This window comes from Sesamum indicum, linkage group LG13 (assembly GCF_026168435.1).
Source record: "Sesamum indicum cultivar Baizhima isolate 11 linkage group LG13, ASM2616843v1, whole genome shotgun sequence".
Classification (NCBI taxonomy): Eukaryota; Viridiplantae; Streptophyta; class Magnoliopsida; order Lamiales; family Pedaliaceae; genus Sesamum; species Sesamum indicum.
Genome location: NC_142669.1, coordinates 19323715 through 19346262, shown reverse-complemented (window position 1 = coordinate 19346262; position 22548 = coordinate 19323715). Strand labels below are relative to the sequence as shown.

Here is a 22548-nt window from a genome sequence, read left to right as displayed (position 1 = left end):
CTTTCAATTTCCTCCTCTTTCTTCTTCTCACGCACAAATTTGCAACTCTAAACTCCCTTTCTCTTTATTATTTTAATATTATACTAATCATTATTTTATCACCACCAACCCTACCTAATTCAAATAATCTCATTGCAATTATTTTAACTATCCACAATTATTTTTTTATCAGACTTCATGGAAATTATATTGTTTCATATGATTATTTATTTTGTTAAAAAATAAATTTAATCTAAATTTTAATTGATTAAGCATTGATATCATTATTAAATATTTTTAGGAATGATTAAACTCATATCTCCTGAAATTTGATGTACTAACACATAATATTTTATGTAGTTTGAAAATTACATTTACCACTAGGTTTGTTTTCGTCTAATAAGTAAGTTACTCCATTAGTTAAAATTTATTATTTTTTTATATTAATTAAAAACTCAATAAAAATTGATATTTACTTTCAATCAACTTATTGCAGGTCAAATAATTTTTTTCGTCTGAACTACCCTTATAACGGTGAAGATATACCTTTTAGCATATATTAACGTGTTAGGATAATTTGTGATTATGATAGGATTTATTTGATCTGCAAAATCAGTAATAATTCAAGTGGGTGATAAATATAGGCTTTTCAATGATTTTTTGTTAATATCAGCATATTACGTGAATTTTGACTAACAAGAATTTTATTTATTAGACAGAAGTAATTTTTAAGGATGTTAAATATAATTTTTACATCGTAAGAGGTTTACGTATTATTACATTAGATTTATACAGCAAATTTTAGGAAAGTAAAGTTTAATTATCCCGATTTTCTAACACACCTATGGAAATAATTAATCCTTTGATCAAACTAATTTAAAGAAAAATAAAAAAAAGAGGGATGGAGTCCGTCCATCCATGGTTTGCATTTGCATGGAGAATCTAGGGGTAGAAGGTAGCCACGTATGAATGAAACAGCTTTTGCCACCTCGTCCTTTGTACCGGAAAACCCGCTGCTTTATGTCCCTGTGACTATACCTTCTTTTAATTATTTTTTAAAACTTTTGTTTATTCCTCTAATTATTTAAGATTAAGATACATTTAACCATAACACACATATATATATATATATATTATCATAAAACTCGTGCTATGCATGATTATATAAATTTTTTTAAAAAAATTAATGATTCAGATAACGAAAAAATGTTAAAAAAAATAGAATATAATGTTTAAGAAATAAGAATAAATCGAGCATATGATGGTAATAGTAGATTAGCAAGGTTGGAGTTGAGTTTCTGCAACGTGAAGGCGTCCCTCTGCCGGGGTATGGACCTCCTATATATAGCAGAGAGTCCTCCTTGCCGTGGGACTGATGTTGCTTTCTTTTCTTGAGAAAAACGAATAGATTTAGTTGAGGTAAAGTGTGACCGAACCCTCTTTTCTAGGGATTATGTTATGAGGATTAGTTATTTGAATGAGGGAGAGAGTCCAAGATGGAGGAGGACTCCTAACCCTCTAGGAGTCTGCCGGGTGCTAGAGTCTAGGTTTTACGAGGAGGCCTTCCGCCACGCGTATTCCTCGTAAGCCATGGGGGGCTTACGGGCCTACATGGAGGGCCCGTGTGTGTACTACATATGCTTCAAGGGCTGATGTGTGCATGAGGATTGGGCCGGTTGTAGGAGTTTCGGGATAGGTGAGTTGGACCATGTGCTTTGGGCCTCTTCACTCGTCATGGGCGTACGTAAGTGGGGTGTCTGGGCTTCTCACCTCGTTTTTTGGCCGGACCACGCTGGGCCATACCCATCAATTAATATTAAATGAATTTATTTTTTTTTGTCGAACAAAATGAAGCAATCGACATAGAAATTAAAAATAAACACAAAAAAAAAATAAGTATTATAATTTAACTATAAGAAAAAAGAGAAAAGAATAGAGATTGTTAATTCAATAACTTTCATGTAGCATGAAAAATAATATATAAAACTTAAAATAATATAATACTAAAAGCAAAACGTAATTTAACTATACGATATGAGTGTAGAAATAAATATAAGTATTAAAATTTAACGGACATAAAATTTGAATTATATCAGTTATATCTTGAAGATAAAATTTCAAATAAATACAAAATAAGTATCATATTTAAAATAGGTGATGTTTAATTATAATTTAAAATTTGGAGATAGGATTTTGGATAAATATGAAATAAAGAATTAAGATATTTAAAATAAATATTGTTTCTAACCAATAAATTTTTTTCTTGATTATTAAAAAATTGAATTATAATCTAAAGATAATATTTGGGATATACAGAATAAATATCAATTTAATATATCTAAGTAGATGGAGATTTTTTCTTGTCAATTAAAAAAATAATAGTTGATAAAAATTAGCATAATTTTAATCAAACTAGGTTCTGATATATAATATTATCGACAACACAGGAGACAGTAGAGAGTAGAGAGTAGACAGGATATTATTCTGAATCGCATTCATCTCTCTGCCTAATAATACCCAAATTTCACTACTCTTATTCTTTCCTTGCCACTCACTCATTCTCATCCTTCCTCCCTAACCATTAATCTATATATATATATATATATATATATGTATGTATATCTTCTCTAATTAATATATATATATTTATGTAATTCAATTCATGAAATCAATAAACATACACGTACATATACTGATACTACGTACTGCTCTAACTAACATTATTGTAAGTTTGAAAATATATAATAATCAGATATGATTTGCTGATACCTACATATATACATCAATAAATATATATATATATATATATATATATTAATGAATCCAATCCTACCTCTATTATTATTTCCTTTTTTCTTTTTATTTTAATTATGTCTAAATTGTATACCACGCCAACCAAACATTTAAAGCCCAACTTGTGAGAAAAAAAAAAGATAATAATTAATTTGAAATTTGAAAAATCCCAACAACATAATTTGCGGGAATTAAATATGAAAAAAGGGACTTAAGCAATTAAGTAGTGGATTCAATTAGTTTGAATTATTAGGGTGATAATTTGGAGGAGTGGAGAGTACACTACACTTGCATTAAGTATTTTGGAATTTGGAAGCAGACCATATCTCATATATTAATTGGGTTTAAGATGTTTGATTATTGAGGTGAGGAGGTTGACGACTGTAGTCTGTATATGATATAGAAATTAATAGAAAGAAAAGCGTGAGACTATATATGTAATGTTAATTGTGGCGGCAATACCTATATAGCTAGTTGGCGTGATGCATGAGATTTTCATCTTAGCCTCTTTGTTTGCCACAACTTTTTAATGTAAAGAGTTAAGAAACAAAAGGAGTTTTGACTTTGTTAATAGAATTTATTCAAGTAATTGAAAATGAAATAAAAAGGTAATGAATGATTAATCGATGTTAATTATGCCACAAAAGATGATGCTACTCCTAATTAGTGTCCAAGAAAAGGAATGTCAAACCCTCACATTTTAGTTTTTACTATCACCACCGCAATATTCACTATTTTAGTTTTTACTATCTCTATTTCCGACACACAAACTTATCTATTCTCTCGTAAGGTCATGAAAAAAAATTTAAGTGCTTGCATGGAGTTAGGATGGACTTATTAAGTAGTGATGTTACATTTTGGGACGGAATTTTTGACAGACATTGGGATGATATGTCTATTATTTATGTTACTTGTTTCCAAAGAAGGATCATTGGATATTGTGTCGAAAACTTTTGGATGCTTTTTTCGATAAAACCTTCTCACATTGTGTTGGAAGCTGATATTTATTTTGGTATGGCTTTTGTAACAAAATCTATCCCTAATTTAGTTTTTAAATTTTAGCCCATTTTGTCATTACAAATTGTCCCAAAATATTAATTTGATCCGTTATATGAAATTAATTAGGACGAAATTTTCAACGGATCCATCACAAAGTTCGTCCCTACATTCTACTATTATAAATTTTTTTTTTAATTTTTTTAATATCCTATTAGATTTCAAATTGAGGCACTTATTTTTTAAATAAATAAATTATAATTAATTAAAAATAATTTAAACATATTGTACATTTTATAATGTGAATAATACATACATATATATATATATATACATAACAAACCCTAATCTAATTAAAGGCTCAAGTTGATGCTCATCGATGGGTTCAGGCTTTGCAGCATTCTTGGCTAGTTGTTGCTCTGATCCTTTGGCTGGGGTGTTAGTGGTCGAGAGTGGGGGCGTCGGCTGCAAGTCGGGGAACATTGGTGGGAGCCGCATCCGGTAGCACATCATACTCAAGAAATGCTTGATTTGCTCGAGCCGTGATGTGATGTGAGGTTCTGTTGAGGGCAAGGCGACAATGGACGTGGATGGTCTGGCATTCGTGGTCCATGGACAGGCGGTGTCTAAGGTGTACACCTCGGACCTCATGCTCAAGACTTGGCCTCGCTTCCTCCCCCTGCAGTTTCGGCTCACAACTGGTCTTCCTAGTGTTGACAGCTGATGAGGCAGCCACCCCTTGATTTCTTGATTATGTCCCAAAATTTCATCGCAATAAAATAATTTTTTTACTACTTTTTATAGTTAAAAATATTTTCTTAATATTTTTTCCATTTAAAGAATAATTTTTTAATAGTCAGGCCCTCTTCAATTTCTTTTATGTATGTTTTATTGAATATAAAATAAAAGAAAATTAGAATATCGAGCAATTAAATATGTATGCACATTGAGTGTGACATGTGCCAGTAATATTTATTGAAGTGCAGAATGTAAGGAAAGGTGGCTGTCAATGGATTAAATTGAGAATGCATGAACTATACATTGAATTTGTCATTTTGTGGTCAATTTCTTGTTTGCGTCCAATCAAGTAACTCTGGACAAGTTGTTCTTGCTCGTATATATATATATATTACTCAACCTTACAATAATTTGCTGTGTGTGGTTTTAAGTTATTACACGCATTTTTGGCATATATATTTTCTTATTTGGGAGAGGTACGTAGGTACGTAGGGGGCATGCAAAACTTCAATTGCACCATTTAATTAATTAGTTGGGTATTGTAATTGAATTACTTTTATGAGGCTAATTATGCGCTTCTTCTCCCCTTTAAATTTTGTAAAGTCAGTTACCTAACTTCTAATTAATACCATTATATATCATGCAATCACTACTATGAGATTTTAGGTTATGATATGTTACTAAAATACAGAATTAAATATATATGTTTATGTATATTCGAAAAAGGCGCAGATATATTGAACATCTAGTTCACATTTTACCAAGTTGTTTCTGCTGTATTTATGTTTCAGCCAACTTTCAAGTGACATTTTTTATTGTGTATTGATTTTTTGCATGCAATAAATGTTGTAATAACAACTCGTTGCAATAACTTTTGCTATAAATTTGTATTGTTTTATTTAACCTTTGCACCTGAAGCTGTTGCAAAAATGACCCATCACCCTACCAACCAATCATTTAAATCTCACACCTCCTCCAAATTAATATCTTCATCAGCTGAGACCTAATCAACTGGCCCATCATCCACTTTGTCCCAATCAATTCATCCATCCGACTCATAATCCAACTCCAAGAGTCCATGTTCTATATATGAAAAGTCCACATTGTGATCAAGTGGACAATGGGCCTCTGCCGTACCTCAAATTTATCATAGCAATGTGTCATGTCATGTGTTCGAAATGGAAATGCATTCCACATATTGGACATTTAATTAACATCTCACCAACTTCTTTTTGCCTCTTAAAGGCAGAAACAAACACGAGCCTAACATTATTTTCTAATAGTGAATAGTTATATAATGTTAAAGAATATGTAAAATGAGAAATTAAATTTGGTGAAAATATTGATACTAAAACTTGATTATTAATTAAAAATGAAATCCAATCCAATATTTATATATTTATCTCCTTGAACGACAGTGAAAATTAATTTTAATAATGTGGTGAGAAACTCTCGAAATCTCTTTTAAAAAAAATATACTATGAAAGTTTCTAAACTTGTATACAGAACTTTTTGTATACATATTTATAGAACTTTTGGGACATATTGATACTAAAATTTTTCGTATAAATATGTATATAGAACTTTTTGTATATCGAGCAATTACATATTTATAGAGAAACTCGAAATCTCTTTCATCGTTAAGCCTTTATGTATACTAAATCATCAAGGAATTTATGGAAAGATCTTGAACAGCGCTACAACGAATGCAACGGAACGCAGCTATACCAACTTCAAAGGGAAATATGCTCTATGGTACAAGGAAATTCTTTAGTCTCAACTTACTTTACGAACATGAAAAGGCTCTAGGATGAAATGGCAGAGTTAAAGCTGACGCCACTATGCACCTGTAATGGATGTACTTGTGGTGCATGGAAGGCAGTAGTTGAAGCTGCTGCATTTACACAGTTAATTTAGTTTCTTTTGGGACTAAACGATGTGTTTGATAATGTGAAGCATCAACTCTTGGTTATGGATCCAGTCCCCTCAATTAACAGGGCATACTCGATGTTACAAAGCGTAGAAGAACAAAAGAGACTACAAATAGAATTGGCATACAACACTGAAACTACAACACTTCATGTTAGAGGAGCAACAAGATTTGATAAGAGGAAACATGTTGGATATAAACAAAGTCATTATTGCACACACTGTGATAGGACTAGACATAACAAGGATTCATGCTTCAAAATTCATTGCACCCCCGACTGGTACAAGGAGCTTATAGACAAAAGGAGAAAGGATTCTAATGGAAATCGCAGCTTCAATGTGGCAGCAACTGCTAGTAGAGAGGTTTCCAACCACACTGTTCAAAAGTGATGCTACTTGGTTGTTCAAGGTGTCCTGCTGCTTGCTGAAGAACTTGGTATAGACCTCTTGTTTGATTCTTCCATGCTTCATGCTTTGCCTGCTTCCATTCCTTTTCCCTCCAAGCTCAAACTGACTCATGATAGAGGTGCTCTGCTACCAGATGCCTCTCGCTACAGACGTTTCATTGGTCGTCTTCTCTACTTGGGCCTCACTCGCCCTGATATTTCTTTCGTCGTCCAGCAATTGAGGCAGTTTCTTTAGGCTCCCGTACCTCGCATTGGGATGCAGCTCTTTACGTCCTCCGCTACCTGAATGACAACCCCTCCACTGGTTTTTTTTTCTCTTCTTCCAGCTCAGTCCAACTTACTGCTTACTCTGATGCTTCCTGGGCTTTATGCCTCAACTCCCATCTCTCCATTATTGGTTACTGCTTTCTTGGGAATTTCCCTTGTCTTCTGGAAGACGAAGAAGCAGGCCACGGTTTCGTGCTCTTCGACTGAGGCGAAATATCGCAACATGGCCTCCACCATTTGCAAATTGCTGGTTCTTCTTTGTTCTGCGTGGTCTAGGCATTCCTGTCACTTTCCCAATTCCTTTTTGGTGCGACAACAAAGCCGCTTTGCAAATCACCGTGAATCCCGTGTTCCACGAGCGCACCAAACATCTTGACATTGATTGCCATTTGGTTCGCGATTAGTTCAAGCTTGGCTTTATCTCACCAGCTCACATTTCTGGGTCTGATCAAATTGCAGATCTATTCACCAAGTCTCTTTCTACTGCTGATTTTGCGCGATTTCTGTTCAAGTATGGCCTCTCTTCCTCAACTCCATCTTGAGGGGGCTTGTAGCAAGTTCTGCAGCAAGCAGCAGCACAACAGCACACCTTGAACAACCAAGTAGCAACACTTTTGAAGACGATGTACAACACTCTGTTTATTTATCGTTTTCAGTTAAAGTCGTGTTTTCGTACTCAATGTTTTTATAAGTAATACAACGTTTATATTTTGTTGAGTCAGTTGCCACCTAGAGTCTAAATAGCAACAAATGTAGTAAGATGACATCTAATACATAATAATATCAAAAGGGAACCCTAGCTTAATCTCAACCAGATACCCGATAGCCTCAAGGCTCAGCCAAGTGAGTGATAAGCAAGGGACTGGTCTGGTTTTAGGAATAATCTCAAAGCAGTAGTAGAATAAGCACTTAGCAAATCTAATTATCAATATCAAAAGCACTTAAGTAGAAGTATTTCAAGCACCACAAAACAGTTCAAAACAAATCCAAAAAAATTTCAACCCTCAAAGCAGTAAAGCAAATTCACTAAGCAGTAGATTTATGCACTAAGCACTGTTAGGAAATTATTGCACGCAACAAATAATTTCAGGGGTTGTACACAACAAAAAATTACAGAACTAAGAAATATCAGATATCCAACACTAAGTTATTTTTCACTAGCGATTTATCACACAAAGCAATTTTGGTACAAAGTTGTTTTTCTCATAAAACTATTTTTCCACAAGCGAATTTTCGCACAAAGCTTTTTTAATGCACAAAGCATAATTCAATATATATCGCAGAAAATAATTTTCAGAAATAATTTCCAGAAAAAAATATATTGCAGAAAAATTTTCAAAAAATTATCACAAATTTTCATAAATAAGCTCTAAACAGAAAATAGGTCGCACACAACAGAAATATCCACAGTTCCCAAAAAATATCATATTTCTCAGAGAGTCTCACAAAGCTATTTTTCTTGGCACAAAAAATTCTTTAGCAGCAAAATTAGTAATAAATAGAAATGATCGTACCGGCATTGGAGACAGAACTCAAAAGATTTGATACCATTGTTGGGCTTAAATCCTTCAGTAGTGAGCCCCAAGAAACGTAAACTCTAGCTCAACTATTACAAATGAATCGGGGTCAAGAAAACTCTTAATACAATTAATGTTACTGAATCAATAATACAGAAATATCACAAGAAATATTAACATAATATTAACCAATATTACAGATCTAATAATATATAAATGATAACAAATATAATGATAGAATAATATTTTAACAGTGACTCAAGAACAAAAATAGAATAAAAGGTTAATGGCTCAAGGAGCTAGATCAGGTAGGATAGCCCACAACTACCAAGGCCGGCAACAACACACCGGTTGCTAAATACTCAAAATAGCCACCAAGGCTTTAATCACTCAAACCGCCATCAAGGCCTGTCACATAGACCACAAAACCACTCAAGTTTCTCACTCACAGAGAACCACTTAGAAACACCACTAAAACAGATTTCTACTTAGGAATTAAGTTCACAGAAAACTTTTAATTGGAGCAAGACAGAAGATTTCTTATTCTCGTTCTACTTCCTTTCGCTAGAAAAACTGACAACTTAAATAAAGAGGAAGACATTTAAGTTGGAGAGGGAAGGGGATGGCAGAGCAAGAAACTGAGAAGAGAGAAGAAGACGAGTTGGGGAAACTAGGGATTCGATCTGCAACGTGCGCGCACACGCGAGAGAGAGAGAGAGAGAGAGAGAGAGAGAGAGAGAGAGAGAGACCCATTTAATCAAAATAGAAATTGGGTCAAGCCAAGTGGACCGTGTATCAGAGGTGGGTTGGACAAAGAATTGGACCAAGGTATCAGAGTTGGGGAAGCCTTGCAAGGTGTGTGGGCTTGGGCCTCCCAGTGGGTCATGGGCCACAAATTTCCTAATAGGACGACAGTCGATCATTACCAAGATGTTGTCGCTGCTGCCATTGAGGCGACCATTGGCTGTTGCTGGCCATGATATATATATATATATATATATATATATATTATATGTAATGTATTATAACTATATATGTAATATGTATATATATACACAAAAAATGAGAAGAGGGAAAAAATGTTTTATTTTTTATTTTCTTAAAAATCGATTTAAAATTTTATATTTTTAAAAATCTAAAATAATTGAAAACTTATTTTTCTTATTCAAATACATAAAATGATGAAGACATGATTGTATTAAATAATGAAGTAAATACAATTTAATTTTCAAAAATATAAATTAATAAAAACTATTAAAATTTTATTTTGAATACAAATAATAATATATTAGTATATAATATAATTTAATGCCATGTAGTCGTTGATGCCACATCATAATTTATTTTTTTAAATCAAAGTCGTGATATTATCACGTCATGCATAAGTAGCCAATAAAATCACTTTCTCCAAATTTAAATGCCACGTCAGATACATGTGGCATTTTCTGGAATATTAGAAACATACCGGCGATTGATGTCCTACAATCGAACAAATAAAAAAGTTATAGAATATTTTTCAAATCCTAAAAAGATAAAGATCCAAAATGGGCTAGGACTATAAATGCCTTTAATCCTTTAAAAAGACTATATGTATATATATATTTGTTTTTTTATTTTAATTATGGTAGCATTTTAGAATAGTATTTGATTGTATTTTGTTTTGACATAACAAATTTCGTTGTCCTACTCTTTTGGATCTTAGGTTTACTCTTAACGTAATTAAACTCTCTCTTTCTTACGCGCTTACCTCAATTCCTCAGCAAATACAACCTATTCATCTGTTTCTTTCATCTCTGTCTCTCTATTTGTTTGTTATGTGTGTATAGAGGTGATCGATCGGGATGGCGACGGGGAAAGCTCGCAGCAGTAGACGATCCTCCTCACCAACTTCTTATTCATCAACAACCATAACGGTCGTCTTTGTAGCCTTATCTATGTTGTTGATATGGCTCCTCTTCTCCAATTCTTTCTCTGCCCCTCAATCTATTTCTCAATCTGCTACAAAAACTCTCTCAAAGATTACCTCAATTTCACATTCCCATCCCTCAAAACCTTCAATAGATGAAGTCCACCCTGTTCATGAAGACATCCAAGGCGAACTACTTCACGACAGCACTGTGAAATCCGATGATCTCATGAATAAGCTTGAGGATGCTCAAGCTAATGATCAGGCTCATGACCAAAAGGATGCATCTTCTGATCATGATACAATCTTAGCTGATAAAGATACTTCCACTGAAAAGGTTGATGAAGCAATGGATGAGCGTAATAAAGACGAGCAAGAAGCGAAACAGGAGAACGATGTGTCAAAGACTGATATCAATGATGCTACAACTCAAGCAAATCTCAATGATCAGATCTCAACTCTAGATAAGGACACAAAAGAGTTGCCCGTGGAAGAACAAGCTCTTAAGGATCAAGTCTTTGAAGAAAGCTCAATGACTCATAAAGAAGAAGTTGAGCAAATCACAAAAGAAAATCAACAAGTTGAGACACAACCAATTAAAAATATTGATCAGGAGAGCAATGGAACACAAAGTTCTGAGGAGACACAAGTTGGAAAAAACCCACAAGCTGGTAATGCAAATATCACACAAGATCAAATAACGAATGAAGATCAAGAACAACGAGTAAAAGATCAACATCAACAGCAAGAAGATGGCCAAATTCAGAAAGAAAATCCAGAAGGGCAATTGAAAGATCCCCAGGGGGCAACAAGTGATGACCAAGTCCACCAGGATGAGACACCTGTAAATTCATTTGAAGATGTCCATACTTCCCAGAAAATCGATGAGAATAATGAGCAAGTAAAAGATCAAGAAACTTCTACGGATGGGGAAAGAAACATGACATCCTTAAACCAACAGATGAATAAGGAGACATCATCCAAGAAAAATGGTGAGGCTTCATTTCCGAATGGAGAGAGCACTGAGACACCAAAAGAATCAAACCAATTAAAAGAGTCATGGTCTACTCAAGTAGACCATTCTGAGAACCAAAAGGAAAGACGAAAAGATCATGCATTGAAGAATAAAGATAGAAGCACTGATGGGTATACTTGGCACTTGTGCAATGTAACAACAGGCACAGACTACATACCCTGTCTGGACAATGAGAAATTAATAGCAAAAATATACAACAGGAAGCACTACGAGCATCGCGAAAGACATTGTCCTGAGGAGCCTCCTACTTGCTTGGTTCCACTGCCGAGAGGGTACAAGAGACCAATTGATTGGCCTCAAAGTAGAGATAAGGTACACAATCATTTGAAGAACATTTAGCTCATGATATTGTACAATGTTACTATTATTAATTCCATATTTTGTATGTATTTGTGGTGGCAGATATGGTACCATAATGTTCCACACACATTGCTGGCAGAAGTCAAAGGACACCAGAATTGGGTAAAAGTGAGTGGGGAGTTCATCACTTTCCCTGGTGGGGGAACTCAATTTGTTCATGGAGCATTGCATTACATTGATTTTATACAAGAGGTAAGATGGCTCACCAATGACAAAATAGAATGTCAAATGAATTATAACATGGGAATTTTGAAACTTGTAAGTTGGTAGGATCATTGATGTGGTCTACTTGGCTCCATCCAATGCATTCACTACAGTGCAAGTTATCCATTCATTTGTGTATGCAAGAGAATCTTATTTTGCGCTCTATATACATAATATTGTGCAGGCAGTGCCAGATATTGCATGGGGAAAACGAAGTCGAGTAGTATTGGATGTGGGCTGTGGAGTTGCCAGCTTTGGGGGTTATCTCTTTGAGAGAGATGTTCTTACAATGTCTTTTGCCCCAAAAGACGAACATGAGGCTCAAGTCCAATTCGCCTTGGAAAGGGGTATACCAGCAATATCTGCAGTCATGGGTTCTCAGAGGTTGCAGTTTCCTAGTAAAGTATTCGACGTGGTGCATTGTGCACGTTGTCGAGTCCCTTGGCATGCAGATGGTTCTCTCTATATCTTTTTTTAGCATTTACCATACTTTCACTTTATATATGTTATTTTTTTCCAAAAGTAGGCTTACTCCAATTTTTGCTAATTAATGGTATTGGTACACTGATAATAAAAGGTGGTGCTCTGCTTTTGGAGTTAAACAGACTACTGAAGCCAGGAGGTTACTTTGTGTGGTCAGCAACCCCAGTGTATCAAAAACTTGAAGAAGATGTAAAGATATGGAAAGGTAGGACCATTTCCAATCTATTTATCTTATCTTAGTATCGACGAAAAAAGCTAATATATGTATACTTTTATTCTTCTCTGTAGAAATGACGGACCTAACAGTGGCCATGTGTTGGGAGCTAGTCACAATCAAGAAAGATAGGTTGAATTCTATTGGTGTTGCTGTCTATCATAAACCAGACTCCAATGACTGCTACGAGCAAAGAAAGAAAAATTATCCTCCAATGTGCAAAAACGATGATGATCCTGATGCTGCATGGTGAGTTCTAATCATGTCTTAATTCAGACCATCTCAAATTTCTCATCATTTGAAGAATAACAATATATGAATCTTCCCTTGCAATTTATAATTAGTTCAAAGATCAGATGTGTTTTCATTTTTCCCAGGTACATACCGTTGCAGTCATGTATGCACAGGGTACCACTTCAAGAAAATGAGAGAGGCTCCCAATGGCCAGAAGAGTGGCCTAAGCGATTGCAGAGACCACCTTACTGGCTTAACAGATCGCATAAGGGAATTTACGGTAAACCAGCTCCAGATGATTTCACAGCAGACTATAAACTTTGGAAAACAGTGGTTAGCAAGTCATATATGAGCGGTCTGGGAATCAGCTGGTCCAATGTAAGAAATGTCATGGACATGAGATCAGTCTATGGAGGGTAATTAATGAAACATATATGCAACTTGTAATAACCACATATATATATATATATATATATTTATATATATATATATATAAGACCATGAATCTTGCATTCTCAAGTTGAAAATTTTTTTTCCAGGTTTGCCGCAGCATTGAAGGACCTGAAAATATGGGTTATGAATGTGGTGAACATAGATTCTCCGGACACTCTTCCCATAATCTACGAAAGAGGACTTTTCGGGATATATCATGACTGGTGTGAATCATTCAGCACATATCCTAGAACATATGATCTCTTACATGCAGACCATCTCTTCTCAAGATTGAAAAAAAGGTACTTGTGATTCATCTTAGTACTAATTATAATTAGATGTCATCAGAACAACTTTTTTTATTTATTTTTTTACCGCAAATACACTTGTACATGCAGGTGTAAACTTGTATCGGTTATGGCGGAGGTGGATAGAATAGTTAGACCGGGAGGCAAGTTGATTGTGCGCGACGAGTCCAACACAATTGGAGAAGTAGAGAAGTTGTTGAAGTCTCTGCATTGGGAGATCTTCTCAAACATCTCCAAGAAGCAAGAAAGGATACTAAGTGCTCAGAAATCTGAATGGAGACCACATTCTTATGCAGCCCCATCTTGATTATGATTACGATTATGAAAAATGAAGTTATTTCATTCAACATTCACTACTTAATTATTTTTATATTGACAACTCTTTTCTTGTAATCCTTGCACTCAATCTATCCCAAAAACTTGTACAAACAATTCACTATAAAATATACATAACTAATAATATATCCTAAAACTAAATCATATTAAAATCATGCATGATGGACAAAATGCTATCAATTATTTTTTTCGTGGAACAATGTTATCATTCAATTCTATTTGAGATATAACATAACACATAATAAATATACTATTATTTAGTTTTAAGCTCAGAATTGACATCTTTACACTTAAAAAAAAAAACATATAGAGATTTGAGTATTTTGCAGAAAATCATGTGTTATTTATTAACACACTACCTAATTTAAAATTTGATCTCAAGAAAAACTTCCAGTTTTCAAATATATAAATTTGATCTACTTTTAATCCAAAGTTTTTAAAATATAATAAATTGCATGAATCGTTTTATATTACTTTATTTGTAATTTACAATAACATTATATTTATGAGATTTTTGCTAAAACTCCATGAATAGCACCGGGGCATATATACGCCAGTTAAAAACATAAGCAAAAAAGTCATCATTTGAAAATCTAGACCTAATATTCATAGCTCAAATTGAAAAACTTCAATTCATAACCTATAACAAACTATGAAAGAATATTTATAGTTATCTTCTACAATTATATCCACATCCATATTCGAATTTCATCAGTCGATCGCCCACATGTGCCACACCTAGTTGTTTAAAATCATATAACACATTATAAAAAATTTAAGTTTTCGCTATACTTATTAATAACCACGACTTAAAAATCATAAGAAATCAATACTATTAATCACGGTTAAATAAAACCAAGTAAAAATTTAAATTTTTATTAAGAATAATTAATATTCACCATGGTTCTTGTGCATAGCCAAATCATTTGTCATGGTTTTGGCTAAAACTAATGTTTTGGCTACAGTTGTAAAAACAACGGTCAATGGCCGTTGCAAAATCGTAATTGATTTATATACATCACGATTTTCTTCTATTAGCTATAATAATTAACCATAACAAAAAGTTATATTTTTTCTAACGATATGAGGATATTATATTTATAGAAGAAAGTTAATGAACGCACTGCTAAAAAATAGGAATAATTATACAAAACATCATCGATCTTTGGCGTAATAAGTATGATGATGATTGATGAGTATCTGTGTGCGAGAAAAATGGACAATAATGTGATGGTTTGCTCAATATATACAATAATTTTCCCTCCAAAGTCCAAACGTAGTAGATATGTTTTGTCTATCTTTTTTTCATGCGAAGATTGTTTATTTGAATGCTTGTAGAATTTCCAATTAATCAGAGTAGCAAAGGTGCGAAGTAATTCTGCAAAAATGCAGAGTGAATCCATGGATTTCATTTCTGTTAATTTCTGTTACAACCCAGAAAATGAGGAAGATGAAGACTATTTAACTCTACCGCCAAAAACCGTCTAACAAATTAACAAATCAGCAACTGCCAACTCAAGCTACATGGCCCAATGAGACGAGGAATAAATGATGTGTACAGTTAGCTTACATAACAAAGAAACGTGGGAATGCGCTTCTATTACAGAAAAAAATGCGATTCCTCTACGTCTAACCTTGGTCCAAAAGATCAGAATCAACACCAGCTCCAGTTCCAGCAACAGCAAGTTGTTTTGTAATCTCAGATGTCATGGCAGCAGCTAAAGATGTTGAGGGCTCAATTCCAACAGCCCCCCTACAAGTGGGGCTTGGGGCGAAGCACACAAGGCTCAACTTGAAAATGAAGGACTGGAAGAGCTTGACAGAGAGAGCCTTCGTGAAGATATCAACCACTTGAGTAAAACTTCGAACCAATACAGGACTGATAAAACCATCCTTGTACGCGTCGCGAACGGCGTGACAATCTATCTCAATATGTTTCGTCCGTTCGTGGAAGACCGGATTAGTAAGAATATGAATAGCAGCTCTATTATCGCAGAAGAGTAAGATTGGTAAGTTCACTGAGACTCCAAAATCAACAAGCAAGAAGGATAGCCAACGCAATTCACACACTGTGGCAGCTAAGCTGCGGTATTCGGCCTTAGCACTCGATCTGGAAATAGTGGATTGTTTCTTGGTCTTCCAAGAAACTAGAGCACGACGAAGAAAGATACAAAATCCTGTTAATGAGTGCCTAGAGTCGGGGCATGACGCCCAATCTGCGTCACAGTAAGCTTGAAGATCCAGACTGTTGGCAGCAGGGAGAAAGAGGCCGAGTGAGGGACAACCCTTCAAATATTTCACCACATGGAAAACAGCCTTCCAATGAGCCTCACATGGAGCATTCAGATATTGACTTAATTTTTGCATAGGGTAAGAGATATTTGGCCTAGTGAAGCTGAGGTAGAGTAAACGGCCAATTAATCGCCTGTAAGAATCAGATGTAGGAAGAGGAGAACCAACTTCAGAATTCAATTTCAAACCAGGGGGCAAAGGTGTGGAGACAGACTTCGCTTCCTGCAAACCGGTATCAGCGAGTATATCCAAGATGTACTTGGTTTGAGCTAGGAAAATTCCATCCGAGCTACGTGCGATTTCTAAGCCGAGAAAGTAACGAGCTTGTCCAATGTCTTTAATAGTGAAGAGCCTGTGCAAGTAGTTCTTTACTTTCTGAAGTTCAGCAATATCTGTTCCTACAAGAAGTATGTTATCGACATACACCAAAAGAGAAATCAAACCATGAGCTGTATGTAGGAGAAAAAGATAGTGATCATGCCCACTCTGTGTGAAACCAAATTCCTGTAACTTTAATGTCAACTCGACGTTCTATTGGCGGGAAGCTTGTTTCAAGCCATATAGAGACCTTTCCAGTTTACAAACAAGCCCAGATTCCACATTGTAACCGGCTGGAGGAACCATGTAAATATCCTCGTCCAAATACCCGTGAAGGAATGTGTTGTTTACGTCCAATTGATGCAGTATCCAACCCTTAGCAGCAGCCAGAGTGAAGAAAAGACGTACAATTACTGCCTTCGCCACCGGTGAAAAACTCTCATTGCAATCAATGCCTTCAACTTGGTTAAAAACTTTGGCAACAAGACGAGCCTTGTACCTCTCAATACTGCTGTCAGCCCGTAACTTGATTTTGTACACCCACTTACACCCAATGGCGCATTTGCCAGCGGGGAGCTGTGTAAGTCTCCAAGTGCGATTTTTTTCCAAAGCCTTAATCTCCTCGTTCATGGCCTCTCTCCAATGTGGGCATAGCACAACTTCAGCAAAGGTCCTAGGCTCTTGCACTGAAGTTAAAGAAGCCACAAAAGATTGAAAATTAGTGGAACATGGCTGCAGAAGTTGAGAATCATGTTGGCATACGAAGTCATCCAACCATAGTGGTCTGCTGGACGCTCTGGTTGATCTGTGTGGCATCATTTGAGAAGGTTGCTGAGACTGGACAGCAATATCATTCTGCAAATTGTCACCATTTACCACAGAATCTGAATTGGATGATGTTAAGTCCTCATTCGGGGATAAGTTGGCGAAACAGAGTGTTCATCCTCGAGAGGTGAACATTGTATGATCCTCTAAATCATACACTTTATATCCCTTTTGCGTCAAAGAGTATCCAAGGAATATACACCGATGAGCTCTCTTGTGAAACTTTAACTTGTGTGGATCAATGTTTGTAGCAAAACAAAGGCATCCAAACACCCGGAGATGGGTATATGTAGGTGATCGTCCTAGCAAAAGCTCAAAGGGAGTGTTCCAGTTCAAAGTATGTGTGGGTTTTCTGTTTATAATATATGTTGCCGCAAGTATGGACTCCCCCCCAAAAACGAACAGGCAATGAAGCCTGGAAAAGCAATGCTCTAGCCACATTCAAGAGTTGTCTGTGTTTTCTCTCTATTCTCCCATTCTGCTGGGGAGTGTACACACAAGTCGTTTGGTGCAAAATACCCAACCTTTAACACAAATTTCGGCACTGTGTGTTCAAGAATTCAGTCCCATTGTCCGAACGAATAACTTTGATCTTAGTTGCATATTGTGTATCAACGAATGCTACAAATGCTAGCAAGGTGGATGCCACTTGATCTTTATGTTTAAGAAGATAAGTCCATAGCGATCTGCTGTAATCGTCTAGAATCGTTAACACATAATTGCACCTCGTCAAACTAGGTGTCTTGTACGGACCCCAGACATCTAGGTGCACCAAATCAAAAATAGCCGCAGAACGTGAGTCACTAATGTTAAATGAAACTCGTGATTGCTTTGCCTGAGGACAAACATCACATTTTATTTCCAATGAATCTCTAGAGATGTTACAATCTGGAATACGTTTAATGGCTGCCAAAGAGGCATGTCCCATTCGAGCATGCCACAAGATGTTACTACTTTCAACTGTTGCAGTACACAGAGTAGGGAGAGGTGATGATGTTGAAGTATTGAGATTTCCACTTGTTCTTAAGATGTATAATCTCTTGTTCAACTTTCCCTTTGCCAGCGCACGTTTACTCCCCAGGTCCTGCAATACACACCCAAACCGATTGAAAGCACAAGTGTAGTTTCCTCCATTACACAACTGACTCACAGATAGTAGGTTGACAGCAAAATTCGAGATATAAAGCACTGAATCTAGAGTTATCTCATTTGTCAATCTTATGGTGCCAATATATGTGACTGCTTTTTGTGTTCCATCAGGCAAGTGAATGAAGTGCATGTGTTTAGGAGCAGAATAAGATTCAAACAAAGATAAATTCGCACAAACATGATTTGTGGCGCTGCTATCTATTATCCAATCATCAGTGGTTAATGGACTGGACACAAAAGCATTACCTGCGAATTCTTCATCACTATGGACATAATTCGCGAAATTAGATATAGGATCCGAAGAAGCTTCCCTGTTTTTCATAATCTTCAACAGTTCGTCCATCATCCCTGCAATATCAGTCTGTGATTCAGTTTTCAACAAAACAGTGTATGGCTTGTTCATTCCTTGCGTGTCCACATTCCCTGCAAAGCCGTATGTTCCTCCAGATTGTTTCTTCTTTTCATTTAACGCCTTGTACCATTCAGGCTTGCCGTGTATTTGGAAGCAAGTTTCCTTCAAGTGTCCTTGCTTGTGGCAGTGAGTACATATCAAAGCTCGCTTATCCTTATCAAAAACAGTTTTGCATTTCTGCATTTGTCTCGAAGAACCTCTGCCATCTCTCAAAGCAATCTGATACGCTGCATTAGTGTTGTTGTCTCCTAGTTGTGTCTGCACATTGCGCTGTTGTTCTACAACAAAAATCATGGAGAAAGCCTTCTCCAAATCCGGTAGGGGATCCATCATAAGAAGTTGACTCTTTTCTTTGTCGAAACTTTCATGCAGTCCCATGAGGAACTGCATAAGCTGTGTTGCAGCATACATATCTCCAATAGCTTTATTTATTCCACAATTACAACTCCCACAAGTGCACTTAGGTGATGGTGCCAAGCAAAACAATTCATTCCATAATTTCTTTACCTTCGTTAGGTAGCTCGTCAAAGTCATATCTCCTTGCAAAATGGAAGATATCTCCCTCTGTATCTGATATATCATCGGATTGCTACTTCGTCTGTATCTCGCGTGTATTTCCAGCCATAATTCTCTAGATGAGCTCACATACATGAAGCCTTCAACAATGTCTCTAGAGATGGAATTCCAAAGCCAAGAAGTCACCATGAGATCTGCTCTTCTCCATTGTTCAAATAGAGCAGATCCAACCGGAGGTCGTGGAAATGTTCCGTCGATGAAGGCGAGCTTCATCTTGCATCCTAGAGCAACGTAGACTGCTCTGCTCCATGTCAAGTAGTTCGAACCGTTCAAAGGTGAGGAAGCCAGCACGAAGCTGGAATTCTCCGAGGGGTGCAGGTACAATACCTCTTTCTCATACTGATCAATTTCTGCAATTGGCGAATCTGCCATGGTACAGTGTCTGTGGCTGCGATATTTTTATGAAATGATAAGAAAAAAAACGTATCAAGAGACCTTCAAGATGAAGACTCTGATACCATGTAGAATTTTCAATTAATCAGAGCAGCAAAGGTGCGAAGTAATTCTGCAAAAATGCAGAGTGAATCCATGGATTTCATTTTTGTTAATTTCTGTTACAACCCAGAAAATGAGGAAGATGAAGGCTATTTAACTCTACCGCCAACCGTCTAACAAATTAACAAATCAGCAACTGCCAACTCAAGCTACGTGGCCCAATGAGACGAAGAGTAAATGATGTGTACAGTTAGCTTACATAACAAAGAAACGCGGGAATGCGCTTCTATTACAGAAAAAATGCGATTCCTCTACGTCTAACCTTGGTCCAAAAGATCAGAATCAACACCAGCTCCAGTTCCAGCAACAGCAAGTTGTTCTGCAATCTCAGATGTCATGGCAGCAGCTAAAGATGTTGAGGGCTCAATTCCAACAATGCTCATCATTAATTACTGCATATATATATATATATATATATATATATTGTGAATTCTACAAGAACGTCATGTCAACAAAGACGAGGTAGTACTGCATGTACAGGTCCTCCAGTTTCAGATGGCATACACATAATAGTACAGTTACAGATTCAAGAATCTTTCAGCCGACTAGTCTAGAGAGGTTGGGTGGCTGGCATTGACTAAACGCCAAGCACCAGTGGTCTAGTGGTAGAATAGTACCCTGCCACGGTACAGATCCGGGTTCGATTCCCGGCTGGTGCAGTACTTGTTTTTATTTTAAAATTTTATTTTGAGATTTATTAGGCGCAAAAACACAATACCCACCTTATATAATTAATTACACTCCCATTTCCTTTGATTTTTTGGTTTAGTGTCAACATTCAAAAGAAATTAAATATTTTCAACATTAATAGATAATTAATTTTATCCTTATACTTTTTATTTTTATGTCTTAGCAATGAATGGCAATGAGGCGGGTCTGCTATGGATCCACCCTGCCCCGAGGCCCCACCCACCCCGCCCTGGTCTTGCCCCACCCCGACCCGCCCACCAAATGAAAAAGAAAATAAAGAAACATAATTGCAAACTATCAATATTTTCTTGTACTCCTTCCACTTTATAAACACAAGAATTAAAATTCTTCCATGATTCAACTAAAATTATAAATTATTCTCATCAAGTAATATCATTTTACAATTTATAATAAATTATATTATATAAAGAATACATTTAACTAATATTTTATTTTTAATAAATAATATCAGCTTAAATTTAAATACCTTAATATAGTTTTCAATCTAAGTGAATTATATAAGGAAAAAAATATGTTCATCAGTTCATCTAAATTATTAATTTTCTTATCAAATAATTTTTTATTTTTTGTATTTATTATATAGAGTTGGGTACATGCAAAAATTATTTAGGATTTATATATTATTACTATAAATTTTTATTAATAATATACTATACATTAATAATAAATATTAAAAAAATACAAAATTTATTATCCGGGAAGGGTGGGGCAGGTCGGGGTCGGGGCCGGCGGGCAGGTTAAGAAACAAAACCCGTACCCCGTCTGGGGGCATTGCCAAGCAACCTTCTAAGCCAGCAACGACCGGGGAAATTTCATCCCAAATTCGCCTCAAATGGGGCGCGCTGGTCCAGATCAGGATCGAAGCCAATTGTCATCCTTAGCTATGGTAACTAGAAAAATTAAATAAAACTTCACAAAATGTATTTTGCTAGTATATCTTGATATTGAATTTTAATTGAGAGTTAGGGAGGAGAAAGAAACAAAGTTCTTGTCCGCACATGCCAAAGGAAGAAAAATAATAAAAAAACAGCCATAAAATATATAATACATAGGAATTAAACATGAAAATACGTTTTTTTTTTTTTAAAAAAAGCATAATTAATATTTTAGCTATATAACAAAAATGCGGTTTGTGTAATAATAAAAATAGAGTAAAAAATAAAAAATAATTTTTTGTTTGGCCTTTGGTTGGGTTAAGTTAAATAAATTTATGAAACTATTGAAAAGGGTATGAAAAATAGATGTTGAGGTGGTGGGAGAATAGCTACTTTTAGCTAATTGACTCCTACAAGGAATGAACTGCCAAAAATTGAAGTGTTGTTAATCTTTTTCTACCGAAACTTGCTTCTTACTTCTTATTTACAGACCTAATGATTAAAAAGAAATATAATAATATATTGATTGTCCCTCGTCACAAATATTATTACATTTCTCTTCCTTGAAGTTTGATGTAATAACAATTAGATTTCATATGGTTTGGGAAATTACATCTAATACTCCTAAGATTTGCTTTTATCTAACAAATAAATTTCTCCTAATCCGAGTAGAAATTATTTGAGTAAAAATGGAGAACAAAAGAAAGGCTCTTCGAGTCAACATTTACCACAAGTTTACATAAAGAAGCTTGCATG

General features: G+C 35.4%; 1 protein-coding gene, 1 long non-coding RNA gene and 1 other non-coding gene across 3 annotated transcripts; 2 read left to right on the top strand and 1 right to left on the bottom strand.

The window, feature by feature from the left end:
* Window positions 1–6541: 6541 nt before the first annotated feature.
* On the bottom strand, window positions 6542–9387 carry LOC110011290 (uncharacterized). The gene is made up of 2 exons (XR_002286269.2): window positions 8624–9387; window positions 6542–7698 (listed from the first exon to the last, which is right to left on the bottom strand). It is a non-coding gene; the product is annotated as an uncharacterized LOC110011290 (long non-coding RNA).
* Window positions 9388–10412: 1025 nt separating this feature from the next.
* Window positions 10413–14110, top strand: LOC105179056 (S-adenosyl-L-methionine-dependent methyltransferases superfamily protein). Its single transcript, XM_011102651.3, has 8 exons — window positions 10413–11880; window positions 11971–12120; window positions 12317–12587; window positions 12710–12820; window positions 12904–13078; window positions 13207–13479; window positions 13603–13797; window positions 13894–14110. The coding sequence occupies exons 1-8, from the start codon at window positions 10468–10470 to the stop codon at window positions 14108–14110; spliced, it is 2805 nt and encodes a 934-aa protein (XP_011100953.1). The 5' UTR covers window positions 10413–10467.
* A 6684-nt stretch (window positions 14111–20794) lies between these two features.
* TRNAG-GCC (transfer RNA glycine (anticodon GCC)) lies at window positions 20795–20865 on the top strand. Its single transcript has one exon. It is a non-coding gene; the product is annotated as a tRNA-Gly (tRNA).
* Window positions 20866–22548: the final 1683 nt, after the last annotated feature.

Coding starts and splice junctions, on each gene's coding strand:
- LOC105179056 (XM_011102651.3), top strand. CDS start 10,468: ATGGCGACGGGGAAAGCTCGCAGCAGTAGACGATCCTCCTCACCAACT. Junction 12,121..12,316: donor ACATTGATTTTATACAAGAG/GTAAGATGGCTC, acceptor AATATTGTGCAG/GCAGTGCCAGATATTGCATG. Junction 12,588..12,709: donor AGTCCCTTGGCATGCAGATG/GTTCTCTCTATA, acceptor TGATAATAAAAG/GTGGTGCTCTGCTTTTGGAG.